The 22,824-nt window shown below is 43.7% G+C and overlaps 2 protein-coding genes across 2 annotated transcripts in view; both read right to left on the reverse strand.

Moving 5' to 3' along the window:
* Positions 1–7,286: 7,286 nt before the first annotated feature.
* On the reverse strand, positions 7,287–8,084 carry fndc10 (fibronectin type III domain containing 10). Its single transcript, XM_067970098.1, has one exon. It carries the CDS (start codon positions 8,082–8,084, stop codon positions 7,287–7,289), a length of 798 nt encoding a protein of 265 aa, XP_067826199.1.
* An 8,080-nt stretch (positions 8,085–16,164) lies between these two features.
* Positions 16,165–22,824, reverse strand: part of LOC137300790 (Golgi integral membrane protein 4-like) — a 41,000-nt gene continuing 34,340 nt past the window's right edge. The window contains exons 11-12 of the mRNA XM_067970050.1: positions 22,758–22,823; positions 16,165–17,942 (exon numbers count right to left, since the gene is read on the reverse strand). Coding sequence (XP_067826151.1) covers positions 17,826–17,942; positions 22,758–22,823 — 183 coding nt within the window. The 3' untranslated portion in view covers positions 16,165–17,825. The remainder of the gene's footprint in view (positions 17,943–22,757; position 22,824) is intronic.

Here is a 22,824-nt window from a genome sequence, read left to right on the forward strand (position 1 = left end):
TATTCTGCAGCCTCATCAGCAGATGGAAGAATGAGATGTACCTCAATACCTCAGAAAGCCAGATTTTAATTGAATCTAGTGGGGTTCAGCACCCTTATAAAGAACTCCAACAAAGAGAGTAGAATTATTCCATAGGGGTTTATGACTCTGACCAGATTAAAGTCTTTGATCAAACATCTGAAAAACTATTAAAATTAATTCCAAATTAACTCTATTTTCTTCACAGTTTTTGTTAAAATCTACAGAAGAAAGTAATCAAAATGGACAGAATTCAATGAGATCATTGAATCCGACAAGCAGCTCCCATCATCTGTTATTGAAGCAGTAGAACAAGGCGCTAGAGGAAACCCTCGGGTAGCTGATTGCTCAGTTATCATCATCCTCAAGAAGAATGAGGATTAATAAGAATGTGTGACAGAGGATGATTCAGGGAATTAGACGCTGTGGTGGCTGTAATCTGGGCCAGAATGATGTACTAGGGTCTAATAGTTACACCAGCTGCCAGTGGGAGACAGGGAGCAGATTAGTTGCCTCCTGACAGTCTGCATCATCTCCACACTTACCCCTCCTCCTGAATCATACTTTCATCACTATAGTCTATATCAATGAGCAACAGATCTGCTCACAATGTGCTATGCAGTTATCGCATTTATAAATTCACCTTCTGATTGATGGGGATGATGTAAAAGTAGGGCCAGAATCCAAACACTTAACATACTGAACAACAGAAAACATTCATCACTCTCCACAAACTCTAGGGTGTTGCACAGCTCTCAGCGGGAAGTGAGAACTGGATTCTCACTCCCAGCAGGGCCTTTAACTGTTTTACTAATCAGATTACCCCCTGATTTCTTGATAGAAACATACATAGTGAGACTCCCAGAGGCTCAGTGGGTAAGTACCGCTCCGTATGGTACCAACCCAAAACTCAAACTCTGGAGAGAACAGAAGAGGTGGTGTGAAGACAGCACTTTTGAAGGACATGGGGACCAATCATGGGATTGAGGAGCACAATTTGATGGTCAGGTGCTGGGATAGGATGATGGGTTTCATGCACAAGATACATTTAGTGACATTGGGGTTGCCAGATGGAGAAGAAATTATTGAATAAGTAGGAGTGTAAGGGCTCAAATAGCAAGAAGGAGGAGGAGGGCTGGGAAGGGGAGGGTGAGGCAGAGAAGGAGGGGGTCAGAAGAGGAAGAGGCTGCACAACAGATGTTCTTGATTTTGGACGTGGAACAGTACATGAGCTCCTCACAGGCAGTGCCTGAGGTAACAATGGGAGGGGGGCAGTGGGAAGTGGTCATTGGAAGGGGCAGTTTGTAGCAAAAAGGGGTTTGGAGCTTTCCTGCTCTCCAGGATGATCGAGAGTAGTACAAGGGTTTGGTTTTGGAAAGGAAGTAATGGCAAAGCAACTGGTTAGCCTTCAGCTGGAACAATGTATCCAATTCTGGGCACCACACTTCAGGAATGATGTCAAGGCCTTGGAGAGGGTGCAGTGGATATTTACTAAAATGGTACCAGGGAAGAAGGGCTTCAGTTATATGGAGACTAGAGAAGCTGGGATTGTTCTCTTTAGAGCAAAGAAGGTTAAGGTGAGATTTAATAGAGGTGTTCAAAATTATGAGGGGTTTTGATAGAGTAAATCGGGAGAAACTGTTTCCACTGGCAGGAGGGTCGGTAACCAGAGGACACAGATTAAAGATAATTGTCACAAGAACCCGAGGAGAAATTTTTTTACGCTGCGAGCTGTTATGATCTGGAATGCACTGCATGAAAGGGTGGTGGAAGTTAATTCAATAATAACTTTCAAAATGGAATCAATTAAATACTTGAAGGGAAAAAAATTGCAGGGCTATGGGGAAAGAGCAGGAGAGTGGGACTAATTGGATAGCTCTTTCAAAGAGCCGGCACAGGCACGATGGGCCAAATGGTCTCCTGTGTAGTATGATTCTATGATTCTATAAAGCTTATGGTGCTCATGTCATATTTGCCAATGTCAGTCACTCAAACTATGGGATACTGATTTGAGGATATGGAGGTGCCTGTGCAGTGTTGAGATGATGAGGTGCTGCACACTATGGGGTGATGATTGCATGTTGTTTGGATAATTTGACCTTGCCGTGCTTTATTGACCAGTTTTGTGCTGTGACATGTCTGATTTTTTAAATGCAACAACTTATTTCTAATCGTGTCTACCATGTGATGGGAAAATTGTTTTTCCTCTCAGTTTCTATGTCTGCCCAGATAGTTTCTGCTGCTCACTTGCTCGCAATGATAGTTTTGACAGGAGAATGCATTATTCATGTAAACTGCAGTCTGTAATCTAATTCAGCGTTACAATTGTGTTTATTTTGTAAGTTCATTCCAACAAATAAGTGTAACTATCCCCATCAGCAGAAGGAAAGCTGTTGCATCCATTACATTTGCTTCATTGGAAAAACATTCCGTTTCCCTCCAGTGATATCATTCAGCAAAAAAGGGACTCCCCCAATGACAAACTATCAGCTTCCTTACAAAATAAGATTTCTTAAGAAGACGACAAGGCCAGTTACATTTTCAGATCTCTCTCTCAAATCTATCTGCCCTACTTTTCTGCCTTGCCATTGTCTCAATATAAGATGGTCCATGACTGAAGGAACCTGTTACAGTGACACTTTCACAGATCATAACTAGGGAGGTATTAGATTCAATCTACCCAGAATGCAACAGCATGTAATAAGAAACACAATGGAGGGAGGGAGGAGCATTCATTTGGTATGTAGGCTTTTTAATATTAGAGCAAAGAACCATGTTCTATTAAATAAAAACCATCATGTGACCTCAGGCAGAATAACTGACCAGTCCTGCAGTATTCTAAACTTTCCATTGGAATGTGAATAGTGACCCTACCCAGAAGTCCATCCATATGTTAGTCACTCTGTATGTGAAGGATTTCCTGACATCAGTTCTGAATTTGCCTTTTGCTAGTTTGAACCTGTGTCCTTGTCTGACTGTCATCATTTAGTTTGAAGTACTGTTTCAGATTTGTCTTTCCGATCCCTTTTAACATTTTCAATACCTCTATAGAATCACTAAACCTAGACAGGTTTCACAAAGAGCTTTTTGACAATGAGTTGACAATATTAAAACTCTACAGGGATTGAACAGAGTTCAGCAACTAACTTTCTCCCTGCCTTTTGTCCAAAGATAATGCTATGAATCATCAGCACTCTCCTTAATGTCACATTAAGTCACACCTTTGTCCTGATGTGATCTGTTCACACTCTAACACTTGCTCTCACATACCTGCTCGAAATCACAAGAAGGTTATTCCCACCCAGGAAAAACCCTACCCCTCCCCCTCACCCCACCACACACCATCCAACTGTTTATAAATGATTCCAGATTGTTTTTGCCTGTACTATCCTACCCAGAAGTCCATCCATATGTTGGTCACTCTGTATGTGAAGGATTTCCTGACATCAGTCCTAAATTTGCCTTTTGCTAGTTTGAACCTGTGTCCTTGTCTGACTGTCATAATTTAGTTTGAAATACTGTTTCAGAATTGTCTTTCCTATCCCTTTTAACATTTTCAATACCTTCATGACTTCCCCTCTTAAGCTGTTATGATTAGGAAGAGAGGCTTTAGTTATGGGGAGAGACAAGAAAAACTGGGACTAAAGCAAAGAAGATTAAGAGCAGATCTGATAGAGGTAGTCAAAATTATATGAGGTTTGATAATGTTAATAGGGAAAAAACTATTTCCAGTGGTTGGTGAGGCAGTAACTGGAGGATATATATTTAAGATCATCATCAAAAGAATGAAGGTTAGGAGATTTATTTTTGGCAGCGGGTTGTTAGGATATGGAATGCGCAACCAGAAACATCAGTGGAAGCAGAATCCATAATAGCTGTTAAAAGGGAAGTGGACAAATCTTTGAAAAATAAAAATTCTAAAGGGTATGGAGATAAGGCAGGGGAATGGGACTAAATGGCAAACTCTTTCCGAGAGTCAGGTCAGGCTCTATGGGCCAAATGGGCTCCTTCTGCACTGTAACATTCCCTAATTCTATGATTCTATAAGTACTGTACTTTTAACTGTATTCTTCTAGGGGCCAGTTTAACAAACCCGAGGATTGCTGCCAGCCCTGTCAGGCCCACATACCGGGAGTTGGTGGCCTTAGCACCCTGCTAAACACGCTGAACGGCCCCGGTTAATCCATTCTTTCCTCATAACTCAGTCCCCGGACAGAAAAGATTCTCCGAACTGAAACCTGCACCTGAATGTCTCCCCTGTGACTGGGTGACCAGAACTGGTTACAGTACTCAATTGTACAGAGCACTGTGCAATTTAGTCATGAATCCCCCGAACTTGTACTCTCCTATTTTGGCTACATTTTATTGGCGTCATTGATTGCTGCTCCCCAGTGACTGGCAGAACTAAGTGCCAAGTCCATTAAACCCCTAGATCGCTCTCAACTTCACCATTAACTAATTTCACACCATTCATAGAATGTGTTTATATACATCACTTTTTTTCCTTATACTCATCCATATTTGATTTGCTACTGGTTACCTCTTTGTGAATATTAACTCTCCTCAGACACCTCCCTTTAAACAGTTTGGTATCTTCTGCAAAACTGACCATCGAGTTTCCGAATACAAGCGTTAATGTAAACTGGAAACACTCAGAATAACCGTTAGTTGCCGGAGAACACAGAAAGAAACGTGTACTGTCTACCGTGGAGTCAGTCCTGTAGTTAAACCGTTTTTTTTAATGGTCTGTCTGACAATTACATTAATTAGCAGTTAAAGCCTTTAGTGTTTCTGGGATAGTTGTGACCGTGAGATCACGAGTCAGACCCAGACCAGGCCAGTGAAGCAGTTACTCCTTCCTTTGCACTGAGAAAACCTAGAGCACAGACCGTGTTTTATAAAATGTTGATTATTACAAAAAAAGACTGTGTGCAATAATCGTTTTTAAACAACTTTCAGTCTTTTAAAAAAATCAGTCATTTTTAGGACGGCACCTCTTCACAGGGATTAAATCGTCACTTATTCAAGGATAAAGGACTGATATTTTCAGTCAGAATAACTTTTTAAAATTATTTCACGGATGAGGAATAGAAAGGAGTTAATTGTGTTGTAACATCAGGAATCGTTATGAGTTAAACATTCCAATATAATAGTTTAGAAGGTGTGGAGATTGATGTTGTAACTTCTGTTTACAACGGGGATTGAGTCAGTTCCCAAAAATCGCTACACCCCTCCTCGCCCTCCACTAACTGTGAGATACAGAAAAAGAGGTCACTGTCAAACAGGGGGGTTTACTGAATGTTTATTAACATCTGAAACCAGAAATACATCTTCAGATATTAGAAAGACTTTCTCGCCTGATTACTGGTGTCGCTCCGTCTTGCTCCAAGTGTTTGAAAAGGTGAGGATCACATCACACACTTCCGCCCTAACCTCTCCCCGCCACCCCCTGCACTCTAATCCGTGACACTTTCTGCCCAAGACTTAATCCCACGTTTTTTTCTTGTTTGTTTCCTGCTTTCCCACTGCTGAGCGGCTTATTCTGCGCGCAGTGTTACAGGGACCCCCTGTCTCTCCCCCCAGTAACCTGCTGTCGGGGGAACTATATGTGTATAAGTGGAAACGGTACAATTTACACAAAGAGGTTATATAAATAGTGAAAAGGAGCGGCAAGGTTAAGGCTCCTGTGTAAATCTGTATGAAAGTGAGTGAAATTCTGAGGCCTTTAACCAGCCAGTCAAGGGCCGGTCTGCGGGTTTATATGAAGTCACCCGATACTTTTAATCCAAAGTAAATACTAGTGAAAAGGTTCAGGGGGTTCCTCGGGGTTAGATTTAGAATTTAGTTCAGATTTATTTTACGTTTTAACCGGATACAGACAAAATAAAAGGAGACTTTGCACACACGAGGCAGTTCCCTCCCTGAACAAAACCCCTGTCTCAGACTCTTGCCCTGTTTGACAGTGATCCATTTGCTGTATCTCACGGAGAGTGGAGGGCAGGGAGATGTTTGGGAACAGCTGTAAACAGGAGTAACAGCATCAGTCTCCACATCTAAACTATTAGATTGGGATTTTTAAACTCATAATAAACACCTCTGTTCCCCGCAGTTTTCTCTCTCTCGCCGTTACTCTCTATATCTGTCAATGCTCTCTCAATCTCTTTTGCTGTCCCTCTTTCCCCCTCTGCTGTTCATCTTTATCTCTACTGCCTGTCTCTGTGTCTCATCCTCTGCTGTCTGTCACTCTTTCTCTACTGTCTCTGTCTCTACAATCTCTCTTTCTCCGTCTCTAGTGTCTCTCCCATTCTCCTCCTTCTCTAATTCTCATTCATCCCTCGTCGCCCGCAGATTCCAGAAGAGTTGCAGGATGTGTGCTGCGATGTAACGCGCTCACAGCACCTGTCTCTCTCTAACCTTGTCCTCCCAGCCTCAGAGTTACTGTCCAGAAATCCAAGAGGCGAGGGACGGTCTAACCTTGATGGCAATCAGCAGCCTCTTCCTGCTCAAAACAAAAAGTGGGCAAATGGTGACTTCCCCGAGAACCTCTAATGCTTAATATTAAAATAACTAACAGGCTGATCCCGGATACAGCTGAGACCGAGCTTCAACAAAGCGCCCACAGTAAATGTTTGCATTTTATTTCCCATAACCGGTAAATACATGGGACATTTTCCGCTCTCAAATATCCGAAATAAAACTTCAAAAAACAATTAAAATGAGAACAAATGTTGATCCGAACAGCAGATAAACGGTTTCTAACTTTATTGTTTGTGCTTCTTGTGTCAGAGCGACCTCCTGGGAATGGGTCCGCTCTCCGGTCAGTAACTGTTCAAAAGACCGTCTGACATCGAGGGGGGTTCAGAATGAAACAGACAACCGGCCGTACACAGGGAGGAGGTCGCACCTGCCGCTCCCGGGCATCAATGTTCAGTATTCAGCCAAACCCCAACTCAAGCTGGACCCGCTTGTGGCCGCGGCGCCCCCGTTCCTTCCCCCCCCCCCCCCCCCTTCCAATAGTCTCAGTAAGTCGGAATGAGTTTGGTACATTCGACCAGGCACTGCAGTCAATCCTTCCTGGGAACAAGCAGGAATATTCGGCCAGGAGGGTGGGCTCCCCCGTCCTCTCCCCTCCCTCCAGTACCGGGGGGGGGGGGGTTGAATCGCTTTTAAGGGCGGGTGGGGGCAGCTCATTCCGAGGACCCTTTGAGCCTGTTTCCAGATGCTCTTCTCTCCCCCTCCTCCTCCTCCTCCATCCCCCTCTTTTCTTTTTATGTGGTTACTCTGTGATCATCGTGTCCCCGTTTGGAAGAGGACCTGGGGAAGGCGGGGTGCATGATGTTCTCAGTAATGTAGGCCACCAGCAGGCAGATAATCACCAGCATCACGCAGATGGAGCCCCCCACGGCAGTCATTGCGATGACAATGTCCTGCATGCCGGCCGGCTCGGCTCGGAACTGCAGGCAGTCCTCGTCCCGTTGGCTCCGGTTGCCGTAGACGGTGTGCAGGCAGATCCGGTAGTCCACGCTGTCGTGGACGTTGCTGACCAGGTAGTCGCGGCAGCCGACCCCCAGCTGGACGCTGTCGCACTGGAACTTGGTGTAGAGGCCGCTCCAGCTGCAGTTGAGGTGAAAGCCCCGGAGATGCCGCAGGGTCCGGGGCTGCCACTGCAGGAAGACGCTGCTGTTTGCCATCACGTTGGCCACCAGCGAGCGGCCGGAGCGGTAAACCCGGCAGCTGCCCGCTCCGCAGCTGAAGCCGCTGTCCGTGGTCCTGAAACAGATCCGCCCGGCGCCTCTCCCGTTCAGCAGCACCTTGTAAGCGCAGGTGGTCTCCTCCAGGCCGCTTCCCGTCTCCTCCTCCGTGTCGGGGCTGCTCGTGTTGGATGAGCCGCCTGGCTCTTCTCTCCCCTGCGCTCTTGGGACAAGCGGTCCCACTTTCTCCTCTCTGCCGATCCGAGGGCGGCTTGAATTCCAGGAGCCGCCGGTGACCGGGTTCCCGTTCTCCAGTCTGGACTCGCACAACCAGAGCAACAGCAGCACCGGCACCGGCACCCCGAGCGGCCGCATTCTGAATGAGTGTCGGCTCCAGGAACGTCGTACACCACCCCCCCCCCCCCCCGCCTCTCTCACATCCTCATACCCAGCTCAGGGCTCCGCCAGAGTCCCCCGGAGCCGCCACCGCTCCTCCTGCCGCTGATGCTGGGCTCAGATGGTGGAGGCAGCCTCTCCTGGTGATGTCACTGGCTTGACTTTCAGTCCATCTTCGTGTCCTTGGGCTGAAAACAGCCAAAACAACCAAGGGAGCTTCACATCCCGGCATCGATAAAAGGTGGGCTCACCTTCCCCAAGTACAAGGAGCACACAGCCCCCCGGCACTGGGTTTCCAAGGGGTTCAGACCCCCGTAACACTACTTCGTGTCGGTGGGCTCCTTGGGGTTGATGTTTCCTGGGATTATTTCCCCAATTACAGAAGCACCGAGTAGTACCCAGATCTCAGGAATATTGCAATCAGAAAAAAAACGTGTACACAGGCATGCAATGGAATTTGAAGGTGGCTGTCGTTCCTAGAATACATTAGCTCCTTTCCAAACACTCAGCCTATTGAACAGTGTCTGTAGTGGATTCCCAGCCAGGCATCAGGTTCAGTTTCATGAAAATGTCCGATTACCAAATTCACATCTGTTGCCTTAATTTTAGGAAATCACAGTCTGGGCTGGATCAAATCCCAGGTCCTAGAGATGACATCCACTGCACCCCCAGTCACACTGCACCCCCAGACCCACTGCACCCCCAGTCCCACTGCACCCCCAGACCAACTGCACCCCCAGACCCACTGCACCACCCAGACCCACTGCACCCCCCAGACCCACTGCACCCCCAGACCGACTGCACCACCCAGTCCCACTGCACCACCCAGACCCACTGCACCCCCATTCCCACTGCACCACCCATTCCCACTGTATCACCCATTCCCACTGCACCCCCAGTCCCACTGCACCCCCCAGTCCCTCTGACCTGTAAGAATATAGATATGTTTTTACATTACCTTTGTATAGAACACGACAGAACAGCTAATATAACTGAATTGGTTTATACTGTGTGCTCGCAAATCCTATCTTTTCCCTTCAATGACACTGATAACATTGGAAAAGGATATTGTACTGTAAGGCTAGGCATATATAGATTATTAAATAAATAAGCTGGTTGGATAATATGGAGCTAAAAGGGTTCTTAGGTTAAAACACAGATAGGCTTTTAAACCACAGGCTTTTGATCACAGCAGGGGGGAGTGTTAAAGAAGGAAATTACTGCAATATAAATAAGGCATTAGGTTCCTTTTACTATAAAGCGTAACATCAAAGGTTTGTATAACAATGGCTTTGACTCGGGAAAAGCAAGGATAAGAGCTGATGGTATGGTGAAACAGGACATGAGGCCCCCCATAATTGTCCAGCAATCTGTTCAATGATCTAAGGGTCATAAAACACCCAATAGTGTTGAATCCAGCAGGAGCTCGGCAATAAAAGAAAATGGTATAGAAGGGATACAATGACTCACTCAGGAGGAACTTTTTGACTATCTTCAAGCAGGTAGCGTGAACAGGTTTGGATAAGCCACATTCCCTACATAGATTGTTTTAGACATAAGCCAAATGTGTACTATTCTGTATTAAGTTTTAAGATGAATGTTTTGAAACAATAATAAATTAACATAATTGTCAGACATATTACTGTCTCTAGCTTTACGAATCTGTTAAAAGGATAAGGAAGGAATTGCCCAACATCACCACCCATTTCCCTTGTCCCACTACACCACGTAGTCCCACTACACCACCCAATCCCACTGTCCCACCCAGTACCTCTGACTTTCTACACCACCCAGTCACATCATAACCACCCTGTCCTTCTGATCGACTGCACCAAGTAGTCCCACTACACCAGCAAGTCCCACTGCATCGCCCAGTCCCACTGCACCAATCAGTCCCTGACCCACTACACCAGCAAGTCCCACTGCATCGCCCAGTCCCACTGCACCAATCAGTCCCTGACCCACTACACCACCCAATCTCACTACACCACCCAGTCCCACTGCACCAATCAGTCCCTGACCCACTACACCACCCAGTCTCACTACACCACCCAGTCCCACTGCACCAATCAGTCCCTGACCCACTACACCACCCAATCTCACTACACCACCCAGTCCCACTGCACCAATCAGTCCCTGACCCACTACACCACCCAGTCTCACTGCACCACTCAGTCCCACTGCACCAATCAGTCCCTGACCCACTACACCACCCAGTCTCACTGCACCACTCAGTCTCTCTGACCCGCTGCTAGTTTTATTTTTCTCCCCTTTCGTCCCCTCCTTTTGTAAAGGGGCCGACTCCTTGCTGTCATACAGCTGCAGCCATCCAGTACTTTGCCCAAGTGGCTGTGGTTCATGTTTGAGCCTAGACAGCAAGTGACAGTAGTCTATTTTATCATGAGATGTATCACAGCTGAGCTTGACCCTATCCTCACCAGACGCCCATGTACAGACCCACATAAACATTCCACTGGACAGTGATTGGGATCAAGAACTGACTGATTTTTCTCCTCTTTGATTCAGGAATGCTGAAACCAATTACAGGCCCAACTACTGCCCTGACTGAGATCAGAACAAAATACTTTTTATACAAATCCCAAACCATGTATCACAGAAACAAGATATATGTTCAAGCAACAGTTGTTTCACATAAGAACTCACTTGCAGCCCCGGGCACCCATTTTAATAGTAATTGAAAGGTTCAGAGGAGATCCTGCGGAGGTCGGAGAGGAATTTTCCAAAATATTTTTTCCTTTATGTTGAGACATGGATGGGGGGAAGGGATACAGTGTGAGACTGATAGGATTGAAAAGTCAACAATTAAAGGGAAGTGAGACAGATGGTCAATACTGGTATAAATTATAGGGAGTTCCTCGGAGCAAAGAAGTTGAAACATGTCAATTGACTGGTATTGTGTAGATGCAAATTGGGTATCACTCAAGCCCGGGAAAAATATACATAGACCTGTGAACAAACAGGTCAACCAAGTAAAGGGGAAGTAAATAAGGACACAGTAATCTGTGTAAGATCAAGTTTGATGGGAGGACTATCACACATAGTTTAAGTAAACAAAGACAGAGTAATCTTTGTAAGGAAATAGCCGTTTCAAAGCCAGTTGTTTTTAAATAGTGTTTGAGTGTCGAACAAAGACGCTCAGTCAATGTATAATAAATAGGTTTAAATAGGCATGTCCAAGTATAAGGAAAGGTGACATAAAATGACTATGCTTTGCTGGTAGTTTGTAGTACAATACTGAAGGTGATGTCTCTACTGTACCCAGGGACAAACTGGAATTAAAGAACGCATATTTACATTAGATTGTACTCTGTTTGTTCAACTGCTCTCCATGCCGAACTTAATAAAGGAATGTAAGCCAAAAGACGACCTCACTCTTTCTTTGACAAACAATTATTTTCGGCATTTAAGAAGACTCTCGTACACGTATTCTTAAACACATTATTGGCCTTGGCTTTATATCTGTATTTTGCCTCTCCCAGGAGATTACATAGTTGCAGGAGGTCGGGGGGGGGGGGGGGGGGAGGGGGTGGTGGGGGGGAGTGGAGGTGGGGGGAAGTGTCTAGTCATGATGCTCCAGCCATCATGAGTGTGAGGAAGACTTGATGGACTGGCTGCTTATTTCCTGCCCATCAATTTTGTATGTTCATACATATACATGGAGAGACATATACATATGCATGCACGTACATACATAGACACACATGGAGAGACACGCAGACACTTACACACGGAGAGACAGAAACACATGTATAGAGAGAGCAACACATACACACGGATGTACACATACACACACAGAGGCACACACACCTGGTGGAGATATGACTCAGAGGTGGTACCTGGACACATGGCTGCTTGCTGCATCAGGAAGCTCTGATCTGAGCAAAGCCATTTTGCAACAACTCTATGACAATAAATGTTCCATTGTCTTCATTATTCCCTGAACCAAAAGGAACTTTCTCAGAGATTCAGTAACCTGGCTTGAACAATGCAAGCCTATCTCACATTGTTCCCCATTGCAGCTCTCCCTGGATCCATAATCCCATTTTCCTACCTCATTTTGTAATTTCTGAAATCTATACAGGACTTGGCCATTTACTGTACTGTATAAAGCTCTTGTATTACACACTCACTCTATCCCATAGTTTCTGAAATCTTTGCAGGATTTGGCCATTTATTGTACACTCTGTTGTATAAAACTCCTGTTTTACATTGACTCTATTACAGCTTCTCTGACTTTTCTCAGTTGATTTGGTTTACAAGCCAATTTTCAATTTTCTAGCAGCTCTCACTCATGCTAGTTAGAAATTCATGCACGTACCAACTAATGGAGATTCCAATTTCTTCTTTATATAGAATACCTGAATTATTTCAGCTGCCAATATCTAGAATCTGTCCTGATACAATCTCCTGACTCTACATATCTCAATATTACACGCATCAATATTTTGTGCCTCAGCATTACAAATGCCAATATTCAAGACCTCAATATTACAAACCCAAATATTACAATCCACGATGCTACAAACCTCAGTATTACAAACTCTGATATTAGAAACAGTTTCTCAAAATAATCTTGTCCCATAAGCCGTCCTCATTTGTGTGACCTACAGTTTCAATTTCTCAAATAAGAGGCACTGTATGACTGATCTTTTGCCCTCAGGGCTGGATTACACTCAGCAGAAAATATTATCCATTTACATAGAACCAAATTTCTTCCCTCCTCTCCGAAAGGTGCTGACTCCTTGTGAGGAGGGTGGAGGGGGGAAAGAGGTTGTCAGTTCCACAGGCCCTGGCATCTCCACAAGTGCCTCACTATTTTGCATGTGTGAACTTAGTGTCAACTAGTTTTTCAACCATGACATAACATCACAGATGACCCTGGTCCCGTCCCCACTGGACGTTCACATGTGTCATTTACAGTAGGAATCATTGGACATGATCAGGAATGGGAACTGTAAATGATTTTCCAGCTGTCGAACAGAGGAGCACTGAAGCCAATTGTACTACTCAATTGCAGCCCCATGTGAGATGAGCTAACTTAGCACAGACTGGGGATCAAACCTGGTCTGTCTGGTTCCGTACGGCATCAGATGATTTATTTATCCACTGAGTCACTGGGAGAGTCTAGCATATTACACGTCAATGTTACAGACCACAATATTGGCAGCCTCAATATTACAAACCTTGATATTAATTACAGACATCAATATTACCTTAGTATTACAAATGTCAATATTCCAGACCTTAATATTACAAACCCAGATATTACAATCCCCGATGCTACAAACTCCGATAGAAACATCTTCCAAAAAGCAGACGTCCTCCTAGTCCTGGCGGACCTTCTGTGTACTTTGCTTACATTGTCTGTCTCCAATCAAATTCTCAGGACCAGAAGAAAGCTCTCACGATGGGAACTTGCACACCACACATAATTCCTGCCAGGGAATCTGAATTGTTTTGAGGGGGCTGTGGGAATGTTTACACACTAAGCACGTTTGAAACAATTCTGTTTGAGTTCAGAAAGTGCCCAGAGGTCCAACTCCCCCAGCACCTTTTAAACCATGGGGATTAAATATAAAATGCATCCTGTGGGAGAATGCCATTCTCTGGGGGGGTCTTCCGCCTTCCGGGTCTCCCATCTCCCTTCCCACCGTCAAGTTACGATACAACTCTGGAGTTATAACATCATTGTGAAGCAGAAACTTAGAATTGCACCATTAATAGCTCTGAATTCGAGAGAAATAAAAACTACTGAACAAGTTTGTAATAAAACAGCTGGAATGCAGTGGGACAATTTTTAATCAGCAAAATCCCTTTTTCACCATTTAAACCCAAACTGTTCAAATCTTTCTGTTTAACGCCTGATGCAGGAGCCTGCACAGTCCTGCCAGTTGGTGATTTTTTTTTTAAAAACCTGGAATTTAATGATCGGCTGAATAATAAACGTCACATGTATCAAAACAAAGCTGCCAGCGATACTGCAGCTGACACAACAGAACCGGTGAAAACTCAAATTGTTGTGACAGACAAACTCAACCAAGCGCACGGCTGAGAATTCAGCTTCTGCGGCAGATTAAAAAAACAAAAAGCAAAATACTGCGGGTGCTGGAAATCTGAAACTAAAACCGAAAATGTTGGAAAACACTCAGCGGGTCAGGCAGCGTCAGTGGAGAGAGAAACAGAGTTCTAGGTTTCAGGTCGATGTCCTTTCGTCAAAAAACCCGTCCCCTTCTGAAAGATGCCACTGATATAAAAGTGACAGAATGAGTAGAATCAGGTGCGAACCTGACTCGAACTGAGTATCTGGTGGAGACCGGCTTCTAGCACAGGGAATGTAACGAATTACATAGATTTTACAGCTTAGAAACAGGCCATTCGGCCCACCTGGTCTGTGCTAGTGTTTATGCTCCACAGGAGCCTCCTCCCACCTTACTTCATCGAACCCTATCAACATATCCTTCTACACAGAATTATCAAACTGGGTTTAGAAAATGCTCAGGGGGCTCTCTGGGATGCCTGAAGCCGGAGTCAAATGAAGCAATATGTGCAGCAACAGGAGTGCAAGAGATTACTTACATTGTGGAAAGTGGAGACTCCCAGTAACCACACAGTAGATCGATAAATTGTATTCAGCAGCAGGTCCCTGTGCATTAAGACAGCAGGAGCTGAGCGACAGAAGCCCACTCCATACAAGAACCGCCTGTTTACGGCTTCTCTCAGTTTCAGCTCTTCCGAAGGTCGAAAGGTCAGGGCTGTTTAGTGCCCCGTCTCCCCATAAGACGTTTATAGGTCAACATCCAGGGGGCTGACTGAGAAATAATCCCGCCCGTTTGGGTCGGGCGAGTTTCAGGCCTCTCAGCAGGGGTGGCTCCAGTATCAACAACAGCAGGAAAACTAACCCCATCCTGTTTCCCTGGCTGGTTAGTAGTCATAGTGATTCTGATATCCATCACACGGTCTCTTCCCCCCCGGCTCCCCACCCTCCTCAGTGTGCAGGTGGATGGTCGGTATTCAGGGATATGCAGGAGAAGTAGGGTTGTCAATCTGGTTCTGTGGCGAAATGCACCACAGTGTGGTACCAATCCATAGACCATGTGTCATTCCTGACAACTGGGCAGCAACAGTGGATTCTATAATTGGCCTCAGTGCCTCTGCTTTAAGCCAGGCGCCTGCACCTAATTGGTGACGAGTGACACCTCCAGAACTGCATGTGTGGATGTTGGTTGAAAGCAGGGTCAGGTTTTGCTGTTGAATTGCCGACGAGCAGTCACTGTCTAAACTGTCAGGTGGTCTAGGTAACAATGGGCAGCCGCCATTCAAAGGGCCAATCGGGGAGGTGGTTTGATGGCGTACAAAGGTTTGTCTCATTTTTAAAGACTATTCAAGTCCGCAGTACACAGGACTCAAAGATCCAGTTCATTTTATCACATTTACTCCCAACTCCCACCAGCTCTCTGATTCTTTCCACGTTCAAGCCAGAGCAGGGAAGGGGAATTTCAGATAGAGCTGGGCAGTGGATCCAAACCAGTTTCAATTCTCTACTGTGTGTAAATCCTCAGATGTAAACCATCAGACGCTGATGATTTGTCCACCATAAATTTCAGTAACTTCTTTAAGACCATCTCTTGGAATAATAATCTCAACTAACTGTTCTAGACCAACTTCTGCTGGTTATCCAATTCCAATTTCCACCTCCTCTATGGAAACTGAGGCAATGTTCTTATTTAGTGTCCACCATATGCCGACATCGTCTAGCCTCCTACTACTTACGTCCTATAGAAAACCCTTTTGAAATCGCCCTGTTTTTTGCTAATTTTTTCCTCATACCCGTTAGCCTTCCTAATTTTATTTTTTGTTGCACCTCTTTATCCTTTAAAGTTGCCCTGGCTTTGATTTTCTTGTCCTGGGAGGAGGAGAAACATACCGGAATTTTATTAAGTGGTAATGTATTGGTTAGATAATTGTAAAAATGGTTATAATGTCTTACACTCACTTATAATCTCACACACACATACATAAACACACAGGGCAGAGTAAATGCTAACATATTGTACACTGGCATCAGTGATATTTTATTTCAAGTGTAAAAAAATCTCAATATTTGGACTTCGTGCACAGAAATTACAGAGCATAAAACATCTGAGATTATAAACACTGGTGTTGGAGGAACTGTAAAACCTTGTTACTGTGAGTGTCTGCTGCACAAGGGCTGCAGAAGGCACCTGGTTTTGGTCACAAAATTAGAATTTTGAGCAGAATGATGTATACCGTGTGTCTGACGCGTGCACACACACACACACACACGATATAGAGTGCAATGTGTTTCTCATTACTGGGCTTATACTTGCTTTAGTGTCACAGGTACCGGCCAAGACCTGGGAATGTGATGCATTTTAATGTTTATTTTAAAATTTTCCATTTCCAACATTACTGAGGAACAACTATTGAAATATCTCAGTGAGGTGTCCCTTATAAAAACGGGTTCAATCATTGCTTCATTTACCATACTCTCCATGGACTCAAGAGATGGGTAAATGTACCCAGCTGCACCAAGCAATCGGGCAGGATTTCCTTCTCGTGTCCAGCTCCTGGACCTCACAGTCCAGCTCTACCAGCTAATATGTGACATTCCCCTGCCGCATGCGAACTGGAATAATGAGAGGAAGTGGTGAATTTGTGCTGTTGGTCCAGCTCAGGAATGAGACAGAAATCACTAGGCAGTTGCAGGGGGTGGGGGGTCGTGTGGTTAAATTAAGAAACCCAGATAAATGAAGAGCCAGTAATTAGATGACACCAAGCTTGTAAATTGCAAGGAAGGGAAGACAGAGGGAAGTGAGGAGTCCCATCGTTTTGAGTTACCGGTAAACAAGCAATCAGTTTGAGTCTGTACATGAGCAATGAAGTTTACCTGGTCAACAATATTCTAAAAAAAGAAAAAAAACACAAATTCGGCAGGTCAAAAGGCTCGTTTTATATTGCTGTACCACAGACTACATAAGATCGATCCTTCTCCACAGACTCCGTGGGATCGATCTTTGTACCACAGACTCCATGGACCGATCGTGATCGCTGTGGGACGGACTGTTGTATCACAGACTCAGTGGGATCGATCGTCGTACCACAGATTCCGTGGGATCAATTGCACAGAGACATGTGGGAGTCACATGACGCTTTCTGGAAATGGTCTCGTAAAAAGATATGTAATTTGATGGACTATGGAGAAATGGACAGTCAGCATACGATACATTCATCATTTTTATGTCCTCATTACTTCGCTGAACTGTCTGTTTATTTGTCCTTTCTAGTTCACTCAAGATGGTGTCCATCAATCAGACAGTGTTCAGATGCCCTTCAACCACTGGATATTCACCACAATCCATCACCCGTGGACAAATAATTTGATCAGGCAAAGCCAAGCCTCTCCCTTCATCAATACTTTCATCAAATTCCATCTTTAGACAAAGAGTAGTTATGATCAGGGTGTCTGTAAGGAGATTAAATGCAGTTTGGGAAAAATTAAAGTTTAGATTTCATCGGTCTGCCTCAGTCTTGTATTTCATGATTTAAAAAAAAAAATCAAGAGAGACAGGATCCCACTCCCATCACAGCTTCATTCTTCAATTTATCTCTCTAACTCCTCACTCCTGGAACAAGAAATTGCCCCGGGTTCACGTCACTGAATTCTGTCCCCTTCTGGATTCAGTAATCTTCTTCCTGATTGCCTTCATCATCTGGGATTCCAGCATCTTCATTGGCGTCTTGGTGAATGAGGTCAGGATCTTCATGGTCATCATCCATCTCACCTCCATGGTCCTCCTGTCCCAAGAAAAACACAACATAAAATTGAACAAATGCAAGAGGAAGGATGCTACCCTGGGCCCAACCAACAATAGCACTGTAAATGTCAAAACCTGTATAAAGTGCGGAGCTCTATACAGCTGCTTCTCTTCTCATGGACTGTGTACTTTACACACACTGCTTGTGATATTCAGACAATTCCAGTGAATTTTACTCCTGTCCCTGTAACATCACCATGTCACACCAGCCCACAAAGATCACGGCAGCCTTTAAAATCAAAATGAGATTAACCATGGAATTACATAAATTTACAATACAGAAGGAGACAATTCATCCCATCGTATCAGTGGCAACTCTGCTAAAGCAATCCAAAAGTAATCCCAATACCCTATGCTCTCCCCCATACTCCTTTTTCTTGCTCTGCTTCAAATACTTACCCACTTTTTGCCTTAAAAGATGTAATAGTCTCTATCTAAACCACTCCGTAGCAAAACATTCCATGCTCCCCGACTGATCACTGCATAAAGAAATTTCTCCTCGCCTCTATGACAATTTTAAATTGATAGCCCCTAATCACTGACTTTCCAATGACAGGGAAAAGTCTTTCCTTATTCATGTTATTAAAATTCTATTTAATTTAAAAAGCTAGATTAAATTTATTCCTAGCCTTCTATTCTCCAAGGAAAATAGTCCCAATTATCTCAAGTCTCTCTTTATAACCACAGTTTATCATCCCTGATATCACACTACACTGTATGCTCTCTATGGCTTCTACCTGCACTCACACTTTCAGGAAATTATGTATATGAACTCCTAGGTAACACCGTTTATCCACATCCTTCAGTGTCTTTCTACTGAGTGTATATTACAATTCCTTATTTTTCTTCTCAAAACATATTACCTCACACTTCTCCATATTAAATTGCATCACCATTCTGCCAACCTATGACCTCCTGAAGTCTTTTACAGTCCTTGCTGTTTGCTAAATCCCCAACTTTTGTGTCATTAGCAATTTTCAATATTGTATTCCCTGTGCTTAAGTCCAAATTATCTATACACAGAACAAAAGTAAACCCAGCACTTTCCACTGGTGTACATCACTTACAACCCTTCTCCATTCCGAGCAACACTCATTAACCAGAATCTTATGCATCCTGTCAGTCAGCCGTGTTCCTGCATTTCCTCGTATCATAAACCTAAATGTTTGTAATAAGCCTCCTACAAGATACTTTATCAAATACCTTCTGCCAATCTGTATACTTTACATCTACTGCATTCCCTTTATCTACTAATTGTAATGTCTTCAAAAAAACCATTAAATTTGTCAAACATGACTTGCCTTACATGACTACGTTAACAGCGCTATATAAATGCAAGCTGTTGTTGTCTTTAGTAAATCTGTGCTGACTGTCTTTGATTATCCCATGCATTTCTACATGCTCATTAATTTCATCTCGAAATTAAGAGTTTGCCAAGATCGGACGTTAGACTAACAGGTCTTCAATTACCCGGTTTATCCTGCTCTCCATTCTGGAACAGGGGGTTTTCTTGACGACTGTCCAGTCCCCCATGCACATTTTAAATATCTAAGGAGGAATTAAAAAACCGGTCAGAGTCTTTGCTATCCTCTCTCTGACTTCCTTCAACAGCCTAGTTGCATGCCAGCAAGGCCTGATAATTCATCCTCGAGTTCTGCTAATTTTTTTGAGAACCAGTTCCGTTTCTACAGTTACTGCTAACAATTGCACACCTCCATTCTCACTCCCACCATAGAATCATAGATTGATACAGCACAGGAGGCCATTCGGCCCATCAATCCTGTGCCAGCTCTTTGAAAGAGCTATCCAATTAGTCCCACTCTCCTGCTCTTTCCCCATAGACCTGCAAAATTTTTCCCTTCAAGTATTTATCCAATTCCCTTTTGTAAGTTATTATTGAATCTGCTCCCACCTCCCTTTCAGGCAGTGCATTCCACATCATAACTTGCTGTGTAACATTTTTTTTTTCCTCATGTCGCCTCTGGTTCTTTTGCCAATTACCTTATTCTGTGTCCTCTGGTTACTGATCCTTCTGCTTCCTCTATCAAATCTCCCCTTAACCTTCGCTGCCTTAAGGAGGACAACCCCAGTTTCTCTAGTCTCTGCGTAACTGAAGTCTTTCATCCCATTTATAAAAACTGACGCAAAATATTTATTTAAGATGCGCACCAAATCTTCATCCTCCACAACTAGATCACCCTGCTCATCCCTAAGTGGCCCTATACTCACAAACTATTTTTACTTTTTAAATCAGCTTATAAAGGCCTCACTATTTCCTTCTATATTATCTGCTAGCCTTTTTTCATATTCCGTTCTCACCTCTCCACCACTTTCTACGTTCCTCATCATTTTCTTCAGTATTGTTAGACGTAGTTTTATCATGTGCCTCCCTTTCAAGTTTAAGTATAATTTCTCTATTTATCTACAGAATTCTATCCTTTGATGTACTCCCCTTTCACACCTTATAAGAGCCTTTTTTGAACTCCATCCATCTCATATTTGAAGGTTGTTCACTGCTGATCAGGCATCCTGTTTACTAACTTTTCTGCCCAGTTAATATGGGCTAAATCCCTTCTATCACTGATGTTTGCCTTTTTCCAGTCCAGCAACCATATCTTGGATTTTTAAAAATTAATATTTCTTCTTGGGCTCTGGGCAGTGCTGACAAGGCCGCATTTATCGCCCATCCCTAGTTTCCCCGAGAAGGTCATGGTGGACCCTCTTGTTGAATCATTTCAGTTCTTATGGTGATGGTACTTCCATGATCATGTTGGGTAGAGAATTTCAGGATACTGAGCTGGCAACAATGAAGGAATGGCGAGAAATGTTCAAGTCAGAATGTTGTGCGACTTGGAGAGGAACTGGGAGATGATGGTGTTCCTTAACTATCGTTTTCTGTTTTTACATTGAACCTAATTATGTTGTCATCACTATTTCCCAATTGTTCTCCGACTCGGACATCAGTTATTTGCCTCATTTCATTTCCCACAACTAACTCATGCATAAAGATCTGGGAAGCAGTCTTGGATGCATTCTAAAAAGCGTTGCCCACTTTGATCACATGCATTACCTTCATCCCAGGCTATCCTGGGATAGTTAAAAAAAACATTCAATATGATTGCCCTGTTGTTCTTGCATATCTCTCCGAGCAGTCCACAAATCTCCGCCCCTATCTCATCACAACGACTTGGGCGGCCTATAACGCAGACTAAGAATTATACCATTTTCCTGTCTAACTTTTTAACCTCCCTCCTAAATACTACAATTAATGACACTTGTGGTAACATTCATATTCCAATAACCCTATGTGTGAAAAATTCCTAACCCCGCCCCCCCCACCCCCCCCCCCCCCGACCTAATGGTTTTAGTACTAATCCTGAGTTTATGCCTCCATTGCACAAGACTCACTGACCAGTGGAAATAATCATTCACTATTTACCCTCTCAAACCCTTTCAAAATTTTTGAACACTTCAGTTATATTTCTCCTTAATCATCTCTGCTCCAGTAAATACAGCACTAGTATTCAAGTCGGTCAAGGTAACTTTATCCTTTCAACTCTGGTACCATCACAATGAATCTACACTGCATCGTTTCCATGGCTCCAACATCCTTTCTATAATGGAGTGCTCAAAACTACACAATACTCAAAGATCTCCAGTATCATCTCCTTGCTCTTGTATTCAATGCTCCTAAATGTAAAACCCAGATCCTATTTGTCCTTTTAGTATTTATTATTCTACCTGCAATTCTGCTTTTAAGGATCTGTCACAACTGTACCCCTGGATCTGTGCATTTGTACCCCAGATTTCCTTGTTCCTGCACTCCCACAGGAAATTCAACCATTTAAGGTACATTTCCATTCTCTGTTCTTTTTCCTAGTTTTACTTCACATTTATCTGCTTTGAACTGCATTTGCCACCTGTTTGTCCACTCCCTTAACCTGTCCATGTCCTCCTGTAATCTCCTGCATTATTCCTCCTTAGTAACCATGGCCCACAGTTCTATCAGCAAATTTTGATATTATTCCCTCCTAGCCTGTGTCCAGATTATTTATGAAGTACAGCACAACTCTAAAATCATTAGCTACAGCTCACCAATCACAACTCAATATTGTTTTAAAATTCCATCCAAATAAGGTTGAGGGGTTATGCACGTCTATGATTTTTCTGCTAATTCAAAAGCTGAAGTCAATGAATTAGATTTTAAAACATTTTAGAACTCATCAATGTAGAAAGTCAATCTCCAGCAAATAAACCCAAACAATCATTTTCTAAACTCTGGTTAATGATGATACAAGAAAGCACAAAGTTTAATTTATAGCGTACTTGATCGCAAAACATGCTAACTAGGCTTGATACGGACCACACAGGGTTAATGTGGGCCAATATTCAAATTCAAGGACCATTTCTTCCCAGATCACAAAAAATAATGTACCCTTTTCCTGAGATTCCCTTCATTTACGGGGTTCTGAAGTATTAGAATGAAGCTCTGCAGAGACCTGGACAAACCAGTCTCACCACAAGGGGTTCTTTTTAAAAACAAACCGTTACAAAGAATTCTGAATGGTTATAATCTCTAACTTTTTGGGTATGTATTTGTTTAAATCGCGAGTCCTGATGACACCACCATGGAGTCTGGCTACAGCCAGAGTGGGTGAAGGTTATTGGTGGGAACCCTGACGAAAGGCACTTCAGCTCCCTCGGACAGTCAAGCACAGAAAATCCTCCGTCAACCACCAGAACCAGGCCACCAGCGCTTAGAATGAGAAACAATAAAGCTTCCAGTAGTGCTTACATTCTCTGCCTCCTGATCATCCTGATACTCGTCCATTACCTCATCCCCTTCTTTATTTGCAGCACCA

This window comes from Heptranchias perlo, chromosome 32 (assembly GCF_035084215.1).
Source record: "Heptranchias perlo isolate sHepPer1 chromosome 32, sHepPer1.hap1, whole genome shotgun sequence".
NCBI classification, from domain to species: Eukaryota; Metazoa; Chordata; class Chondrichthyes; order Hexanchiformes; family Hexanchidae; genus Heptranchias; species Heptranchias perlo.

What these genes read in the sequence shown, in the direction of transcription:
- fndc10 (XM_067970098.1), bottom strand. Translation starts at nt 8,084, where the DNA reads ATGCGGCCGCTCGGGGTGCCGGTGCCGGTGCTGCTGTTGCTCTGGTTG.